The 20,448-nt window shown below is 37.1% G+C and overlaps 1 protein-coding gene and 1 pseudogene across 1 annotated transcript; both read left to right on the forward strand.

Annotated features, from left to right (window-relative positions):
- Window positions 1-6,661: 6,661 nt before the first annotated feature.
- On the forward strand, window positions 6,662-7,942 carry LOC128174233 (uncharacterized protein K02A2.6-like). Its single transcript, XM_052839832.1, has one exon. The coding sequence runs from the start codon at window positions 6,662-6,664 to the stop codon at window positions 7,940-7,942; it is 1,281 nt and encodes a 426-aa protein (XP_052695792.1).
- A 9,626-nt stretch (window positions 7,943-17,568) lies between these two features.
- On the forward strand, window positions 17,569-18,782 carry LOC128174234 (uncharacterized; annotated as a pseudogene).
- Window positions 18,783-20,448: the final 1,666 nt, after the last annotated feature.

Here is a 20,448-nt window from a genome sequence, read left to right on the forward strand (position 1 = left end):
CAACTGCTAGTCTCAAGTGGGAGAATTTCAAGTTTGAACGTGCAGCTTTAGTAGCTATTGCTTTGGAAATGGCCTTAGCATTAATGGCTTCTGAAAATGTTTCTAAATTTTTTTGTTCAAGTTGAAAGTCACTACAATATGAGCACGGAAAGCTGAATTTGTTTAACCCTGGCTTCGTTAAGCTGGCTCTTTTTCTCAATAAGCTGAAGAAGTGTTGAAGCATCATCATTGGCATTGTGAGCCATGAAACTCTGACCAGGTAGAAGTGCTTGTACAAGTGAAGTTTGGCTATAGGAACTAAGCCCTGGGTGAGTTTCTTTAAATAGTCCAAAGTGTCCAAAAAAACACACACATGATTAGAGAATTCATTCCACATGTGTTGTGATTTTAGTGCGTTGTACAGAACATGACAGTCAAAACGTTTAATGTTGTGTCCAACAAACAATGGCTTCCCCGGAAAGGTGGACATGAATGAAATAAAGTCTTCCAAAGCATTGTGTGGAAGCTGATAATTAACTTCCTTACTCTGGAAGAACATTTTATTCCTTAACACGTGAATTTGCGTTATATCTATTGCCTCCTTTGATTGGTTTGAAAAGACGTGTTAAAGGTATCGTAATGTGTGGAGTGTGCAGCAATCTGGATTATATCAGCTGACCTACCTGTAAAGATGTTTTACTATGTCATATCAATAGCAATGAATAATATACACTGAAAAGAAATTAAAACTGCTCATGCACCCTTGCACAAATTTTTCAAATTTCAAAATAGTCTCAAGCCAAATACTTCACTCACTCAGTCCAGTTGTTTCCAGATCAAACACTACAACTGGAGCCTTGGAAACAACAGATAAATCAATGTCAGTTGTACATGTAATTGCAGGAATTTCCTCATCAACATCCTGGTCTTCACAATCCATTCCTAAATAAATGTAATGTAACTCACAGACTTTTTACTTCCATTAGATGAATCAAATATCCAAATATTTATTTCAAAGTTTGCTCTGAGAATGCATGATGTCAACCTATTTAGGATTGACATAGTTAAGATGGTGATACATTGTTTTACCTTGATTATTGACCTAGAAACTTGGTTCATATTATCTCTCAAACTTGAGAGATAATCTTCAGAAAAATGAAATGATAGATATTATATAAGTGATCTACAATGGACAGATTGATGGACAGACATACTATAATCACTATAGGTCAATCACAGAGTAATGCCCTAGTTAAATATTATGGTATGTATGGGTGTATATATTACACATACACAGACAGACACACACACATTGCAAAAACTCTCAAATTGACACATACTGTGGAATCATGTCAATTCGTGGGGGTCAATTTTGGTGGATTGTTGGTTTTTCGCTTACGCGGGTAGGTTAAGGCAACTTTTAGTTTAATGACCGTCAAAATTATGATCTATTTGAAAACTGTTTATTTTTATGAAAACAGTGTGTTATATTAATACCAAGTGAACGTGTTCACCAAGATATTATTTTTCTACTTCGGAATCGACTTGATCTTTGGAGCTGCCGTGCCATGGTATCACGTGACAGTTATAAATAGATCAATTTTTTACCTTAACAAAAAATCAAAAAGTGTAACACTACCCCGAGGTTCATTTGTCTGTTTGTTACAATAATTCGATCGTCAATTAGTTCAGGTTTATTAGTATTACTGCTAGAATCCTATTGTTAATCGCATAAAATAAATATTGTAAATATTTATCGGAAACCCTCTCAACTTCTATAATTTCATTGAAAATATTACGTATATTTCATTTAAAACAATAATTCACAGGATTCTAGCAGCACTTTTCAAGTAGTTTAGGTCATACACCGTTGATATTTAACAAAGTCATCTTTCATAATATCCGGGGTAGTGTTACACTTTTGCCTTTTTCTGTACACACTGACAGAGGAAAGGCTGGTCAAGCCATATAAATGTCGATCTGCTTACATTATAACACTCGCTGATTAAACAAAATATCCATGCCTGTATTATCCTGATTATATCCTAACTGACACTCATCTAAATCTTAGGTATCTGTATTAAATAAGTCTTATTTCGGCATTGTTTACACTGCATTCCGATGATTTGTCTCCCGACATGATCTTCTCTATTAAACATGCTTGTGACGTCATCAATGATAATTATACGTAATAGAGAAAAATCAAAGATATATTCAGCTAGAAGAGTTTTTAGTGATATTTTATGTCTGTAGTTTTTATAATTTAAACCAGAAATAAAGTTAAAATCGACATGTTTCTGAGTAAAATATGACATCATGCTGCTTATTGTGACGTCATATCGATCAGAGGAATTTGATCGCTGTTAGGGATGTAATTTCGTGAATGCGTCAGTTTTCAGTTTTAGTAAGAAAGAATACTCTTTCTAAATTTTTTTTCGTTGAGGATGTAAATTCGTGGAGATGGGCTACCCACGAATACCACGAAAATTGAGCCACCACGAATTCTAATGATTCCACGGTATACCTGCCCAAAGTGAATATTATACAAATATTGACTTTATTGACTTGGGTTGATATATATATAATTTGCTCCTTTATTTTTATACTTTGCTGTAAGCTAGAACATTATGGGAGAATGAAGTATATTTGATAGATTCATGTATGTTAGAGATTACCTATGTTTGAAACATAAGTTCTTCTTTCTTGAATTACAGCTCCGGTGTTTTTTGATGCCCTTGTTAGTTTTCTTAACTTTCTTTTCCCACTCTTAGAGCTGTTGGTAGCTAAGTTTCTTGTGCCATTGTACAAGTTTGACGGGGACTTTACGTGTGACATCCTCCTATACAAAAAAATGTTAGTTCTTAAAACAACATGTTAGCATATTGTTATTTCTTAAAACTGCAGGTTTTTCAAAGGTGTTTGACAGTGTTTCCACTACTTAATATTGAGACTAAGAAAATGCATTATTTACTTACTGAAACAATCCGTTCTACGACTGTCGCAATCGTTTTAGTTGGTAAAGTTCCTACCCGCACTAACGGAACTTCTAGGCCAGGTATGCGACATGCAATCAGCTTTGCTAGCCTTTGCAAGTCCTCTGGGACTTCTAGGCCCCCGATCTCCTCAGAACTGTTTCCTTTATGATAACTAGGCTCTCTGGGTCACTCATAACGATGGCATTGCTGATAAGAAGGCAGTGACCAACTACGCATTTTTGAGATGTTCCTTATGGTAGAGCACCCCCTTAATGGCAATCGACTCGTCCGCTAAACCAACAATCCACATTTTGTTGTCTGGTTTTCTTTCATTCATGTAGTGGAACACATGGGGGTCTGACGCTTTCCTCAGTCTAAATTGTTCATCGTACTTGTACCAACCAGAGGATTTAGATGGCGCAATGTGTATATCCCGCATATATTTCAACAGTTCCTGTGCTCTTGTTCGATATTTCTCCAGCATAACGCTGGAAAAAATTATAAAAGCAGTTGTCCATTTTTCAATAGAGAGGAGCGAGTTGGTATTTTGCTTTAACAGGCACATTTTACCTTCCCTGATTTGCAATTCCCCTTTTGATTCAATTTCATAAGCGAGTTCTATTGCGGACTTGAGGAGTGCCAAATCAATTAATTTCCCCTCCCAAATTATTTGCTTAAGTTTTGGGGGATGTGGCCGCCAATTGGGTCAAAAGTTATTATAGTTTGAACAGGTTGATAATTAAATAGATTAAAATCAGATTCCTCCACAACTGAGGCGATGTTAAAAAACTCACCGGCTTGCTGTGGTGGTTGCAGTCCCTCCTCTATTTGTGTGGACATAATGGAAGCAGACACATTGACAGTGTCCGAGGACGTTGTTGCTTCATCAGGTTCGAATGTCTGAATCCTTCCCTCCCCCTCCCATGGCCGGTGAGTTCCTCTGCCTATGGACCTGTTTATTTGACAGTTTGGACTGTCTCAAGCGGACGGGTGTCATGCTGCTTACAGATTTTTTTCTTTTTCAGAAGTAGTTTTCAACAAGGCTGTTCTTTGGCGGGAAAGAGGAAGAGGAACTTGATAGCTTGTACGAAGAATTACCTTTACTTCCTGTGCATATTTTTGGCAATTAGTCCCGAGTTTATTCCCCTTGTGATAACTTGTACAGTTCTATGTAACACCGTTAAATGTGTTTTTTCCTATATTCCGTCAATTAAGTTGATTATTTGTATATTGCATAAAATAATCATTATAATTTGCAGTTGCCGTTCATTTTCTTTGCAGAGGATTAACATATTTTAAAATGAAATTTAGTATACATGTTTATCATGATAATATCTAGGTCAAGTTCGATATTGGGTATACAGGTGCTTGGGGACAGGATCGATCATAATCCAGGGGACATGAAAATTAAAATTTCAGTGGAGGACTTCCTGGTACATGTAAACATAATTATAAGTCAGTTTTTAATTGAATGTGTGAGAATAGAGAAGAACATTTTTAAACGTTTTATGCATTAACAATTAACACTAAATCCCCCCCCCCCCCCCCTCGTCATGTCCTAAACCCCTGACCCAGGGGCGAGGAATTTCAAAATTTAAGTAGAGGAGTTAGTGGACATCATAACCATGTATTCATTTTTTGCCCACATGTGTGGATGTAGAGAAGACTATTTTTGAAGATATAAAACATTTTTACTATATGGCCATCTTGGCCCCACCCTACAGCCTTAATCCCTGACCCAGGGATTGTGATGTAATTTGTGTTACCCGGAATTGGTCGACCATGCATGTTTTTTGTGTATAGTATGACAATAAAAGAGCATTCTAGAAAAGACACATGGCGGTGTTGGTCGTATGTTAAACGTTGTCTCGATGAAAGACAATACATGGTGTCAGAAGTGAACAGTCACTGTTATGGAGCAGTTAAAACCTCCGTTGCACCTAAGTTTCTAAGGGAAATTGGCCGAAAATTGGAAAGAATGGCTGCAAGGATTTCGCCTATACTTGATCGCATCGACGAGAAAGCAGGCAAGGTACAAGTTGCTACGTTTTTACATGTTGCTGGTGTTGAAGCGAGACGCATTTATAATACATTCAACATTCCGGAGGAGGATGTAGATAAATTAGATGTATTGATTCAATGCTTCCAAGATTACGTCGAACCACGTAAGAATTTGACATATGTACGTCACATATTTTTCACACGTAAACAAGAAACTCATGAGACTATTGATAACTATGTCACAGACTTGAAAAACAGAGCATTACAGTGTGAATTCGGGGATTTGAAAGAATCGCTAATTCGGGACAGAATAGTATGTGGTATATCGAATGAAGCATGCAGAGCGAGACTCTTGCGAGAAGCAGATTTAACACTCGTTAAATGTATAGACATATGATGAGCATCTGAATTAACAGAACATCAGTTGAAGACCTTACATCAAGAACCATTGGCAGCTGTATCCGCTCACGTTGTATGTCAAAAGATAAATTAATCGAACAGTATGCAGATATATTTAGTGGTTTAGGAAAACTACCAGGAAAGTACCACATTGAAATAGACAAAAGTGAAAACCCAGTGGTTTACCCACCAAGGAAAATACCCACAGCGTTACTTAAACCTGTACAAGATGAATTAAAGCGAATGGAAGATCTGGGCGTGATGGTCCAACAGATTGGGTCAACAGTATGGTGACAGTACGCAAACCAGGAAAAATTCGCATATGTGTGGATCCAAAAGATTTGAATCAGCACATTAAAAGAGAACATTATCATCTAGTGACCGTAGAAGAAATTATTGAACGACTGCCTAATGCCAAAGTCTTCTCAAGATTTGATGCCACACATGGCTTTTGGCATATTCAGCTCGATGATGGAGAAAACAACGCGGAATATGATGAAAACCTTATTCGCATGCTGGAACGCTGTCGTAAAGTAGGACTCAAACTCAACAGGGACAAAGTTGAACTTAGAGTACCTGAAGTAAAGTACGTTGGTCACATTATTGTGAAAGATGGACTCAAGGTGGATCCGGAGAAAGTACGGGCCATTGTGAATATGCCGGAACCAACAGACATACAAGGTGTCCGCAGATTCCTTGGACTAGTGCAGTATGTGTCCAAATTCATTCCAAACTTAGCAGATGTTTCGGAACCACTCCGGATACTTACCAAAAATGATGTTGTATGGCACTGGGAAAAGGAACAAGTTGACAGTTTTGCTGGATTAAAAGAAACACTGACACAAGCCCCTGTGCTAAAGATATATGACCTTGAGAAGGACGTCACAATTTCCGTTGATGCTAGCTGCAAAGGATTGGGTGCTGTATTGTTACAAAATGGGCAACCAGTCGCTTATGCCTCACGAGCTCTTACTGAAACTCAACAGAGGTACGCACAAATAGAACGCGAGATGCTGGCATTTATATATGGATGTGAAAAGTTTCACCATTATATTTACGGTCGTTCGATTACCATAGAAACAGATCACAAACCGTTGTTAGCAATTCATCGCAAACCATTATACCAAGCTACTCAAAGACAACAGAGAATGCTGATGCGGTTACAGCGCTATGATGTACAACTGAAATATGTACCTGGAAAAGAAATGTTTATATCCGATGCTTTGAGTAGAGTATTCTTGTAAGAGTGCAAAGAGACTTTAGTAGATAAGGACATTAATGTGAACTTTATTGAACAAGAACTTCCAATGACAGAGAAAAAGCTTCAAGAATTGAAGGATGCCACAGAAGCCGATGAACAGTTTCAAACATTAGCGGACATTGTTAGAGTAGGATGGCCTGAGACTCGTGAACAAGTTCCAACTTGTGTCAGGATGTTCTGGAACTACCGTGGTGAAATTACTGTCCTGAATGGACTATTGTACAAGGGACAGTCTGTAATGATACCATCATCACTGCGGCGCCAGATGCTTACCAAACTGCATGAACCTCACCTTGGTATCGTGAAAACTAAGCAGAGAGCCAGGAACATAATATTTTGGCCGAACATGAACTTTGACATAGAACAGTTAATTCAGACTTGTGGAGTGTGCAACTCGTTCCGAAAATCAAACATCAAACAACCTCTCATTCCACATGATATACCGAATGCTCCTTGGACAAAGGTTGGAGCAGACATTTTTCATTTCAAGGGCAAAGACTATTTGTTATTGGTGGATTATTACTCGAAATACCCAGACATCATACCACTTCCAGATTTACGAGCCCGATCTACCATTGCAGCATGCAAACCAGTATTCGCTAGAAATGGCATACCACTAGAACTATTTTCAGACAATGGACCGCAATTTAGTTGCCATGAGTTTAAGTGTTTTGCATCGGATTGGGAATTTACACACAGAACATCAAGCCCTCGTTATCCACGTTTGAATGGTCAGGCAGAGCGCTGCATCCAGACCATTAAAAACTTGCTCAAAAAGGCCGAAGAGAGCAACGGTGATCCAAATATTGCTCTCTTAGAGAACAGAAATACACCTATTGATGGAATTGGAAAATCACCCGCACAGCTGTTGATGAACAGAAGTCTTCGTTCAAAGATTCCTACAACTCGAACATGGTTGGAGCAAAAACCTTTGGAATCTCAACTCTCCAAACTTCAACTTCGTCAGATGAAACAGAAATATTTTCATGACCGAACCTGTTCTAAACTACCGCACATTGAAGAGAGAGAGAGAGAGATCATTCGTATGCAGAATACAGAAAATCGAAATTTGGAACCAGGAGTCATTCAACAGAACCTTGGAAACCGTTCATACAGCATATTGAACCAACATGGAAGAGCTCTTCGGAGAAACCGTAGCCAGATATTGAAATCGCGGGAAACAAACTTCCAGATGTTACCCCCAGAAGTTGAACCACAATTGAGTGAATCTGTACCAAGTGAAAGTGAAAATTCTGGTGATGTGTCCAATGTTAATACCCCACATTCAAGTCAGGAAATCCCGTGGCAAACAGCAAACCCTCGGTAACCAGATCAGGAAGAATCTCGAGACCACCCGCCTACCTTTCAGAATATGTGAAATAACTTGATGTACTTGTGTTCATGTTTGTACGTCTACTATTCGTTTGTAAAAAAATATTACTTATGAAATCCAATTGATTATAATTTTGAAGAAACAATTTTGAATTTTAAGAAACTCTAAAACTTAAATGTGTTAGATTTTATAGTAAGTAAAGAGGGGGGATGTGATGTAATTTGTGTTATCCGGAATTGGTCGGGTCGACCATGCATGTTTTTGTGTATAGTGTGACAATAAAAGAGCTTTCTAGAAAAGACACATGGCGGTGTTGGTCGTATGTTAATTGTCTCGATGAAAGACAATACAGGGATCATTAATTTCACAATTTTGGTAGAGGTCTTCATGGACATTATAATCATACATTTAGTTTTTAACAAATATATATGGTAATAGAGAAGAATATTTTCCAAGATTTAATAATTTTTACAATATGGCCATATTAGCTTCACCCCTGACACTGGGGTCACGAATTTCACAATTTTGGTAGAGGGCCTCATGGACATTATAGCCATGCATTTAGTTTTTAACAAATATATATGGTAATAGAGAAGAATATTTTCCAAGATTTAATACATTTTTACTAAATGGCCAGATTGGCCCCATCCTAGAGCCTGAACCCCTGAACCATGGTAATAGAATCATACAATTATTGATATAACGGATGACAATACATGTAAAGGGGGTAAAGAAAAACTTTAATTTTCAATTCGGGCTAATTAGTGAGCTGTATGGTGAATTGGTTACAATTACTAACAACGGTCAGCTATAGACTGTTAATGATGCAGAGGGTTAATGATGCAGACTGTTAATGATGCAGAGGGCAGGGACAGCAACATGAAGATTCTAAGACCCCGGGGGAGAGAGCCCCGGGGCCATTGATTAACACGGTTACAGTGAAGCTGCAGGAAGCCCAGAAAGTGAAACTTTTAGACTTTTACACAATAAGAAGACTTCGGGTTATGAAACGCTTCATATAAGGATCATCGAACATTGAAACCAACCTGTAAATGGAGTTTAGATTGGAACTACTCTCGCGACCAAAAACGAGGACTGGCATGGATAACATCTCTCCGCTGTGTTAACTGCGTGTACCAGAGTTCTCCACGTAAGCTCTATAAGGAGTTAAGTCCCCATTTCCAGGGAAGAAAGCGTCATGCCTCAATGTAGCCATGTCGGTGGATCGTATGGGGACCTGTCTGACGACCGTGGGGATGCGCAGAATGCTCCTTTCAGCTAATATCCACCTAGGGTCAGCCAGTAGTATAAAGGAGGCAGCGAACAAAGTTGAGGAAAAAATACTGGAAACAATTCAACAAAGTATGAGAGGTTTTCTTTTAAAAATTCAAGAAAACACAACAAAATGCGGGCTTACTGCAACCTCGATTATACGAGCGGGAGACGTTAGATACAACAATTTAACATTCAGCGCAGTCGGAAAAAACTCCGTTTCAGGTAGCAACTCAAGTGACATGCATTCATTTCTTAAAGATTTCTCAGCAACTGTTCATTGTAGGTGCTTGAAAATTTAACACACTTTTTAAAACCGGCCATAATGTGGGATCTTTTTTTTTTATCCAATAGGGCGTCAACTTTCTGTCAAATGACGGCCATATTTATTTTTTGCCAAAATTTCCAAACAACTTTTTGTCAAAGTTATTTTAAGCAATTGGTTGAAGTTAATCCACTTGTGTGTTTAAAAGACACAACTGATTGATCTAACTTTTAACCTATTTTTTTTTGGCTAGGTTCATGTGCTTTTTAGAGACTGAACATGACAAGAAAAGGAAAACAGGCAAACAAACCTGTCGAAATAAGTTGGTACACAAGTGAAAATTCACGGTGGAATGAAAACGAGAATTGATTAGTGACCAAGGAAATTTGAAGACTTAATGCTGCAACTATCTTAGTGTCGGCGTCTTTACGAAAGTCACTATGAATTCAAATATATCGTGACGATGTTGTAGAGGGACATAACAATTCCAATATGTTAATAAAGTTGCAAAGTAAATAAAAAGTAAAACGTTTTAACGAATAAATTGAAAGAAAGGAGTGAACAAGCAAGTTTGACTTTGTCCTCTCCTAGACGGAGTGTTTCAGAGAAGCGAGTTTTGAGAAGCCCTGTCTCGTTACAATTTATAAAATTCATAGGATTTCCAACTGCAGTATCAACTGTTGTTCCAGTAAAGATGGAGAAGTTTTGTGATTTTACAGCATCAAGACCACTCGAAATACCATCGGAAGTGTGTCAATTTAAATTTTCTTCCGATTTTTCCGTGAGCAAGATACATCATTCCTGTAATTAAATTCATTTTACTTTTTATTCCTTCAATTTTTCATTCACTTTTGCCATACATTATAAGTAAAATTATAGGAAAGGAAATACCATCAGTTGTTCTTCAAGTTGAATTTTAATTTTTGTAAGTTGAATTTAGTTTTTTAAGTCAAATAAAACTATGGTTACTATATAAAACAATTGCTTTTAAAACTTAAGTGAACCATCTAGTATATAAACTAAGTTTGATATGGAATAAATTTACCGTGAATGCTGTTTGTTCAATTTAAATAAACACTCGTGCTTTGTTTTGACATGTTCGTTTAAAAAAAAAAAATATATATATATATATATATATATATATATATATATATATATATATATATATATATATATATATACCATAAGTGCCCGTAAAGATTTAATATTCTTGACTGTAATGTCGCCCATTTTTCTGTATGGGTAAAGTGATCTTGTATCTCAGCTCGTTGGTCTTTGTTAAAGCCTGTTCCCGACTGCCATTTTCGTTGAAATGCACTGTCGTAAGAAGCAATCTATGTGAATAAAAATATGTAAATAAAAATATCTTTTAAGGTCAAAGGTTTCAGAATGTAGTCATAATGCCACAGTTTGAAACATAATTTTAGTTCATTGAGATAATAATTTGTGTTTATTCTTGCCGACTCTGCATCCCCTGGTAAGAAAAATCATTCATTTTTTGTGCAAAATGATCGATCAGGGAGTGGTATGCTTCCAGATTGGCAGTCTGCAGCCGTGGGAAGGGCATCCTGATGTCCATCTTCATCTGCTTTGATTCAATGATGCTCTCCAACTTTTCTACCACCTTTGATCCTAAATAATAAAAGTTATAGAACATAAAACAAAAATATAGTCTTTATGCACATCAAACTTACAAGAATAACTGTGCCCACCTGGCCTGTGCCATCTCTGTCGGACATCGTTGTCCAGCTTTCCATGCTCTCATTGACGGCATCGGTCGCCATTGCCAACATGTATTTTTTGTACGTGTCAAAAGACGCTGAGCAATTCCCACCTAATGTTCTCCTCTTCTCTCTTTAGTGTTGTTGAGGGCACCAAGTAGAGGTGATTGGTGATACCTCTGATCCAATCTTCTAATACTTCAGAATCCGAACAAATAAGTTATTTTCACCAAGAACTCCCTCATGAAAAAGACGAGGAAAGTGCTGCTCTCCTGGAGACAACAGTTGAGGAAAAAGGAAGACAATGAGACAAGGTCGATGAACTTGAAAACTTTATAGGAAAACTCTGTCACATTTAGAGATAGCAAGACAGACAGAAAGTTAGTGTTCACCCCGTAATTATGCCACTACTTACACCTTCCTGCCCCATACCCAAGACTCAAGCCTAAATGTGAGACTGTAAAACATCCGCAGTGCAATGGTGGGTCAAATTCATGGCCCTATTGAATATGCAAGGATTGACAGAACAACGAGTTATGCTCTTCCTACCATTCAGCAGCAGCAACATGGTTTAATACCTTGGACGCTACAGTAAAGTCATCATTAACTGCGATGCATATGACATTCATTAACTGCTTTAATCCAGTGTCACATTATGCTACTGATCCCTTTTATTTTACACGAGGAGACACAAAATCCGTTGAAGAATTTGTACAACGAGTCTCCCTTGAAGCTACAAATATAAAAGTCGATTCACCAAAGATGATAGGACGCATTATGAGCGGGTTTATGCCCAATATAAGGGGAAATTTTATTTGTCACAATCCCAATACCATGGAGCAATGTTGGCAGAACACAGAGCCTGGAGTCAGGAACAACGGCCGTTTAAATTCCGAACAATGCCACCATGAGCAACGCCGTCAGTTCTCTGGAGGAACGGGTGCAGAACATATGAACAAACAACATAAGCATAGAAAATATGGTTAACACGCCGCACTTCATGAACCACAAACCTCGGCCAAACCACAGTTCACCCTGGTAAACTCCAGTGTACCACCAGATGCATGCGCAGTATCCTCTAGCCCAACCTCCTCACATGCAACCTGCGCATTGTCCTGCGATGCATCCAGCTGTCTAGGCTCATGTTCAATGGTCAGCAGCAAACGCAGCCCCCCCAATGGACGATGTCATCGTTGAGACGAGTCCTGTGTTTCTTTTAACAACTGCAGAGCAGAACCAAAGATAAATCACAGCAAGACAGTGCCATTGAAGGACAATTTTCCCCTTTGTTAATTTAGCTTACAGAAAAAAGACCCTGTTCCTTTGAAGCGCTCATATTTAAAAACAAAGTTAAGAAAATTACTTGGAAATTGGATAGAATGTACATTTATGATCATGACACATTTGTATTCTTTAAAATTGCGTTGAAATAAAGTTGAACTGTCAAACTTGTTACTTAATATTTTTTGTATACAAAAAATTATCGACGGTTTTGATGTTTAAACACCAACAGCTGAAATTTTCCTTTTTTAATTTGTTTGAAATGTGTAGCAATTGAAGGCGTGGATTCAACATTTAAGAGCGAGTATGAGGGAAATTAAAGACCTTGTCTTTTCTGTGTAAAATTAACCCTGCTCCGCGTTTAGCAGAGTCCTCCGCGTTCGGTAGAGCCGTAAGATGGGGATGATAACGGATGCCCTACACGGATGGCGCAAAAACGCTTAAGATTCGAGTGGTTGCCATTGGTGAAAAGAAACAGTCATCAAGAATGAAAATGTGACCAAACAAGATGACATCATAAAAAAATTGGAACATGGAGAATTTATAAATATCTAGAAGATCAAGGAAAAGCCATGAACGTCCACATTCATGATAGAAACCTATCTATTAACAAATTCGTCAAAGATTTGCGAGGCCTGGTTAGTCAAAACGATTTCTGGCACGAAGTGAAGCCAATCAAAGAAACATTGTTAAAACTCAAGTGAACCAGCGCATTTAAAAGGTAAAAATTGGTCTGAAGTGAACATGTACGAAAAATTTGATCCTGTTGTAACCCACTACCACTGGGAACTAAGAAACCGTGGGCTAAATCCAGAAAAAACAAGAGATGTTTGTGAAACACGTTTGCCCCCCCCCCCCCCCCTCCATTGGAAACGTCTGCTAAAAAATGAACGGAAACTACAAATAATTGAAATTTTTCTAAGTCCAAGGCACATAACTCTAGCAAATTTTATTTCAATATGTGCATCCTACGCGAAGAAAATGAACGGAAACTTCAAATAATTGGAATTTGTCTACGTCCAAGGGGCACAACTCTGTTGAAAAATTGCTCGATCGTACCCATAATCGAACTTGACTTAGATATTTTATGTTAAACCTGTATATCAAATTTTATGTTAAACCTGTATATCAAATTTCATTTCAATATGTTCATCCTTTGGGAGGAAAACGAACGGAAACTGTTGGTGGACCGATCGACAGACAGTAGCAAAACAAGATACATGTACCCTCTCTTCTTCGAAGGGGGTATAAAATGAGCTCTTAGTGAACATAGTTGAACACTAAAAAATTAACCATTCTGAGTGTCATCATTCTTCGACATGCAAGATTGACAAAAATTACGAACCATCAAGACTTGAAATGGTAGACAAATTTCACAAAAAATGATTGTGTGGTGTCATAACAAGTTTCAACCTCTACAAATATCAAAAGGATTATGTTTCCGCTAAGGAGATATACTTTGTGGAATGTTTTAATAATACTATGAATATGTTCCAAAATAAGAGGATAGCATTCGGTGACCAAGCATACGATAGGTCATTTTAGGCTGTCTGTCATTGGAAGGAAAGTTTGGACGGAGCCTTTACTTCCGTTTGGAATCCAGTGAGACTAAATGCACCACACAGTAAAGAAAGGAAAAAGGTTAATGAGGCTTCAACTTATCATTATAGAATGGGGATATGGAAAAGACAAATACGTGCTCTATGATACAATTTGTACCCTGAGCTCTCTGTATTAAAAAATTAATTTTTTTTTAAGTCTTAACCTTTTCTTTATTACTTTATGAATAATTGAAAAGTGTATTAATCAATCACAGCAGTGAAATCTTATCCGTTTCGTCTGCTAAAAAGGAACATGTGTATGTGATAGAACACGTTGCAAGTGATTTTAATTATTGTTTGTTTGAATAAATTTATTATTGCTGTCATATGAATCCATATTATACAGTTTTATTCGTTATTTATTTGGTAAAGACACTTATTGGTTTCCATACATGAAAAGTAGGGCATATTTAGATTGTTGTTCATGGTCTAGTGATTCTTAACTTTGGTTGGTTGGTTTTAAGGTAAAAGGTTGAATTCTTTGAAGGTAGAGTGATTTTCGGGTGTTTGATTTAATTTCTCCAGTGACTGAGAGCTGTCTGTTATATTTCAACCTATACAGACATGGACTAAGACCTAAAGTAAGAGAGTTTATTAACTTTATTAATTTGTGTGAAAATAAATAAATTATGAATTAAAATAAAGGGTTAGAATGCTATTTATTTAAGTAATTATTTTATCAGTAATCAATTATTTATTAGGTTGATTTGTAGAGTCATTCCTACGCAAGTAATTAAATACAGTGATGTTAATTGCATAGGTTCGGATACCATATATCTGGTAAGATCTATGTTTTGTGTGAGTAACATATAAATGTATGTGGTGTCAAAATTGTCTATAAACTTTGTCTATACTTATTTTTGACATTTATATCTAAAAGTCATAATTATGCATATATATGATAAATGTACATATTGATCATTCCTAATAATAATGGTGAAATATGAAAAATTGATTGGATTTTAATTTGATCTATTTTCCATTTTATTAAAGTAGTAAATGTGATTGAATTATGAAATGGAGCTAGTGTACTTGATATATGCGTTTGTGTTGTCTTGTGATGTGTATGTTTCAGAACTATATTTCGTTCATCAATAGTGGAAATAAAATCTGTTACAGTATAGTAAAATTGTGTCCAGTGGTAATCCCGTAACATGTAGGATGCAAGCGAATGCCGATGACAACTGCTTCTGAGTCAGCCCTGTCCCTCTTGCCATATCGGCCTAATTGCTGTAGGAGTGTAAAATTTTCTTTATATCTCTCGGCCTTAAATTACATTTTTGCAAATAAATGCATTTTGGCAATCGTGAATTATCTCCCTTTAACCTTTTTAACCGGTAGGTGGCAATGTTGTAGTAATTTGTACGGGTAGAGTTGTCTGCCCATTTCACCGCTAGGTGGCAGCTTGGATCAAAACAACGCACCCAAAATGAAAGTTTAAAAAGATGTTCAATCTGTAAATAATACAAGGAATTTGCTTGTGGAATTTAATCCAGCAATATCAGTGTAAGTGCACTCATCAGATACTTCAGTTAGATGCCGAAAAACATATATTGATAACGTTGGTTATCAAATCTAAAAGATAGCGTTGGTTGTTACGTAATGTGTTCATAAGTTAAGAGTAAAGAAGGACTTATACATGTATTTGTCTGAGCCTAGTAAACGCAGCTATGCAGTGCCCGAGCTATCTACAGTTCTTTGTTAACTAAAAACGGTATTGGAAGTTTTATTCCGAGACCTTTTCCGAATCGCCCTCTGTCATGTGTGCGTTGTTTATCAGAATGACTAAAGATAGACGGAAATAGCGTTCTAAAAATATCATGGCGGATGTTGTGCTTTTGGGGAGTTCGCATATCGTAAAACTGAAACAATATATCGATTCAGATGTGAAATTTAAGAATTTTGGAATTGAAAACATTAGTGTTGAATATTGTGGAATTCCAGGTGGACGACTCGCTAATCCGGATCATATAGAACGTTTTAAAAATTTTAAATGTAGATTTCGTCCAAAGTATGCAGTGTTCCAGCTGTGTGGGAATGACATAGACACAAAGGATATTGTAATTAGCGAAGTCCGCCTTATTATCCTTCGGTTTGTGAACATTTTAAAACGTATTGCTAGACGACATTCTGTGAAAATTATTGCATGTCAACTCCTCTTTCGTGAGAATACACGACATATTTTGCCTTCAATTTATAATAGCTTGGTTATTGAAGCAAACAAACTTTTAAAGCATGAACTTGCAACGGATTCAAGTGTCTTTTATTGGAATTTAAAAGGACTTAAACAAAGTGAACATTCTAACTTTAAGGATGGGGTACATTTAAATTGGGAAATTGGCCTTCCGAAATACTATAGGAATATCCGTGGAGCAATTTTGTGTGCAATAAACTGTGATGGGTAAGATGGAGTCCAGAGAAAAGGAAATACCTTGATATTTGCCATTTAATTGATGTATATGTGATATTATTTGCATAAATTATTGTTCATTGTGACAGTGAGTGTGATCATCATTATGCTTATGTCTTTAATAATTCTGTCAACATCCTCGATTATGTTTATAATGAAAAATCTTGCATGATTTTTGTCTTGGAAACAGGATATGATCTGGTGCTACTGCTAGTTTAGTTGCATGGCACTTGTTTTGTAATGATTTATATATTCAATTTTGCAGCAATCAAAGTACAGATAAGAACAGCTGAAGTGGTAGCTCTGCTGAACTGATCAACTAACTCAGTAACTGGCCTTTGATTGTGTATAACACAGGTATTTTATCATTGATTAAAAAATTATCTCCACATTAAATTGTGGTTACAGGTTAAGATATTTGGTACTAGCCAAGTTTTAATGTGTATTATTTTCTATTAGGAATGACTTAATATTTTAGTCCTTGTCCACAGGGGCTCGTCACGAAATTTTTCCAACCTTTTATATATACCACCTCTATACTATAAAATACACAAGGGAGGAATCAAAACTCGAAAAAATCGCTACCTCCCGATTTCGGTCGCCTCGTATTAATTCTTCTCGGACGTTAAACCCTGCACTCTAGGTATCATTAGATCGGGAAAGGACCATAGTTTTTAGGAATACCTGCAAAATTTAAACATCGGCAACAATTTTAGAAGTTTTCACGCATTTTCTTCCAGTTTACTCTCCGGTGACACTTTCTTCGATCAGATGTTGCGCACCAAATTTATTCATGCGCTCTCATTGGTTAATTTTGTTGATCAAGATAAATCGTACGTTGACTCGTATTTTAGAGGGATATTCAAAAGATGAGTGAAGAAGTTCTTATTACGTGGTGAGTATATGAATTAATTTTCATATTTATGTAGAAATATTTTAACCATACCTCGGACATTCGGTAGGACGTGACTATGTATTTCTTGCATCAAAGCAAGTTTGAATATCGTTTGAAAATCCCTCTAAAATACAAGTCCGCGTACGAGTTATCTTGAGCAACATTGAATTGACCAATGAGAGCGCGACATCTGATCGAAGAAAGTGTCACCGGAGAGTAAACTGGAAGAAAATGCGTGAAAACTTCTAAAATTGTTGCCGATGTTTAAATTTTGCAGGTATTCCTAAAAACTATGGTCCTTTCCCGATCTAATGATACCTAGAGTGCAGGGTTTAACGTCCGAGAAGAATTAATACGAGGCGACCGAAATCGGGAGGTAGCGATTTTTTCGAGTTTTGATTCCTCCCTTGTGTATTTTATAGTATAGAGGTGATATATATAAAAGGTTGGAAAAATTTCGTGACGAGCCCCTGTGCCTTGTCCTGACATGTATGTAACAGTGCAGTGGTATCTCAATTACAACAGAATACACCTGTGACAGGTCCAGTCAACGTCAACGCAATCTGCCAAGCAACATCAGTTGGGGATGATGCGATTGAACAGCAGCAGCAGACATAGGACAATACAAACCAAGTACCTGATTCCGTCGTCTCAACGCCCTTAAACAGTAATTTGCGCAATGCAAGAGGTCCTCTGCATTCAGGCCACCAATTAGGACAAGGTATCGATGTAAAAGTAAAGTCAAAAATCTGGGCTGAAGAATACATTCCACTTGGTTCCCTCATTTTCAAACAGAGCTCTGCTAAACTTGAAGCAGTACAAGGAAAAGATAATTCTTTTACTTTTCAGCAAAAGGAACATAAGTATTACTTCAGAAATCTACAGCAGTGGATGAATGCCTTTCATATCTTCGAAGCGGTGTACTGCGAGAAATGCCCTGCGTAAGCGCCTTGTTTAATGAAATACATAGCAACAATTAAAAAACTTAGCAATGATGTAGGGCACAAGGCTGCTTTTTATTACGATGAACAATTCCGAATGTGGAGAGCTGAAAATCCAGCCCAAATGCCCTGGGAAAAAATAAATGCTGAATTACACATAGAGGCATTGCAGGTTGGGTTGAAAAGTCGGCTTGATGGTCAAGAAAAAACATCTAAACAAAAGTCATTTCAACAGCAGCCCTTTCGTGGCAAGTCCAAATAACCATGCTTCAGCTACAACAACAACAATGGTAACTGTACCAGACCGAGCTGTGAATACGCACACATCTGCAGCAGATGTTTTGGGGAGCATTCCAAGAAAGACTGCTTTGAACCATCAGAGTCAAACAAAAGAATTTATGGAACCTCCAATTAACAACAGAACCCAACCAACCAAATCAGAAAATGAGGTCAGCCTGAATCCCGGTGTGTTACTCCTGTTAACGTAAAAGCTTTGGAAATGTGGTAACAAGGTTATGATTCAGCAAAATCTAAATCTTTGTTAGATGGGTTTACATTTTGGTTTAAGATTACTTATTGTGGGTCGAGACAGTTTAGACATTATACTAATCTTCAATCAGCCAAAGAAAATATAAATATTCTTCAACAAAAAAAATGATCTTGAAGTTCAGAAAGGGCGTGCTGCTGGTCCATTTTCTACAAGTACGTTACCATTTAGAAACCTTCAAATATCACCACTTGGTTTAGTGCCTAAACAAAAGCCAGGGGAATCCAGAGCTATTCATCATTTTTCTTTTCCGGAGGAATAATCAATTAACGATGGCATTTCAAAAGAATTTTCTGCTGTGACGTACCAGACTGTAGATGATGCAGTGACATTGATTAAGCGATTTGGAAAGGGGGCATTACTTGCAAAAACTGACATTGAGCATAGATATAAAAACATTCCCATCCATCCAAGGGACCATGAGTTGTTAGGATTTGCAATTGGACATGATATTTATTATGACAAGACATTGCCCATGGGTTTAAGTTGTATGTAGTCTCTTTGAACATTTTTCAAGTTCATTGCATTGGATTGTCTATAATAAGCTTGGTATAGAAGGTTGCGTACATATGTTAGATGATTTTTTGTTAGTTGGCCCACCCTGTCTTTCTCTATGTACAGGTCAAGTAGAAATATTTTTGCGGTTTATGCAACAGATAGGGGTTCCTTTGAAGCAAGAAAAAACTGTATATCCAACAACAATGTTAACATTTTTAGGATTGGAATTGGATACTAATGATACGGAGATTCGACTTCCTATGGAGAAATTGCAAAAAATTCGTGAAAACTTTCATTGTACAAACAAAGGAAAAAGATCACTTAACAGGAACTTCAATCACGTGTAGGGCTCCTTAATTTTGCATGTGCAGTAGGGCAGCCAGGTTGCACCTTCCTACGTCGCTTAATTGACCTTACTAAAGGATTACGCAAACCTCACCATAGGTGTCGGCTAAACAGAGAAGCTAAAGCAGACCTTAAAGCATGGTCACTCTTCATTCAAAACTTCAATGGAAAGTCTTTGTTTCTTGAGGATACATGGCAAACATCTATCACTTTACAACTGTACACAGATGCTGGTGTCCTGGGATTCGGTTGTATATTTGGAAACAAATAGTTCTATGGACAATGGACTTCAGATTGGCATATTTATCATATAACTATTAAAGAACTTTTTCCTATTGTGGTAGCGGTTCAGTTATGGGGACATGAAATTTCGAATAAGAGAGTTTGCTTCTTTTCTGAAAATATGGCAGTTGTGCAAGTAATTAATAAACAAACTGCAAAAGAAACTACCATTATGAAACTTCTGCGTAAACTCATTGTGCAATGTTTAAAATTTAATATTTTACTTGTTGCTAAACATGTTCCAGGAGTTAATAATGTGCTCAGTGACAAATTATCTCGTTTACAGATAGTGGAGTTTCACAAGCTAGCACCTTATATGGATCATCATTCGACAGCAGTACCGGAGGAGATGTTCAAACTCTGATGTCCCTGTCCAAATATTTAGCAGAAAATGCGTTGACAGTATCAACCTGGAATGCTTACAACAGAGCGAAACTAATGT

The sequence above is a fragment of the Crassostrea angulata genome, chromosome 2, assembly GCF_025612915.1.
Source record: "Crassostrea angulata isolate pt1a10 chromosome 2, ASM2561291v2, whole genome shotgun sequence".
In the NCBI taxonomy this organism is placed as follows: domain Eukaryota; kingdom Metazoa; phylum Mollusca; class Bivalvia; order Ostreida; family Ostreidae; genus Magallana; species Magallana angulata.

What these genes read in the sequence shown, in the direction of transcription:
- LOC128174233 (XM_052839832.1), top strand. Translation starts at nt 6,662, where the DNA reads ATGACAGAGAAAAAGCTTCAAGAATTGAAGGATGCCACAGAAGCCGAT.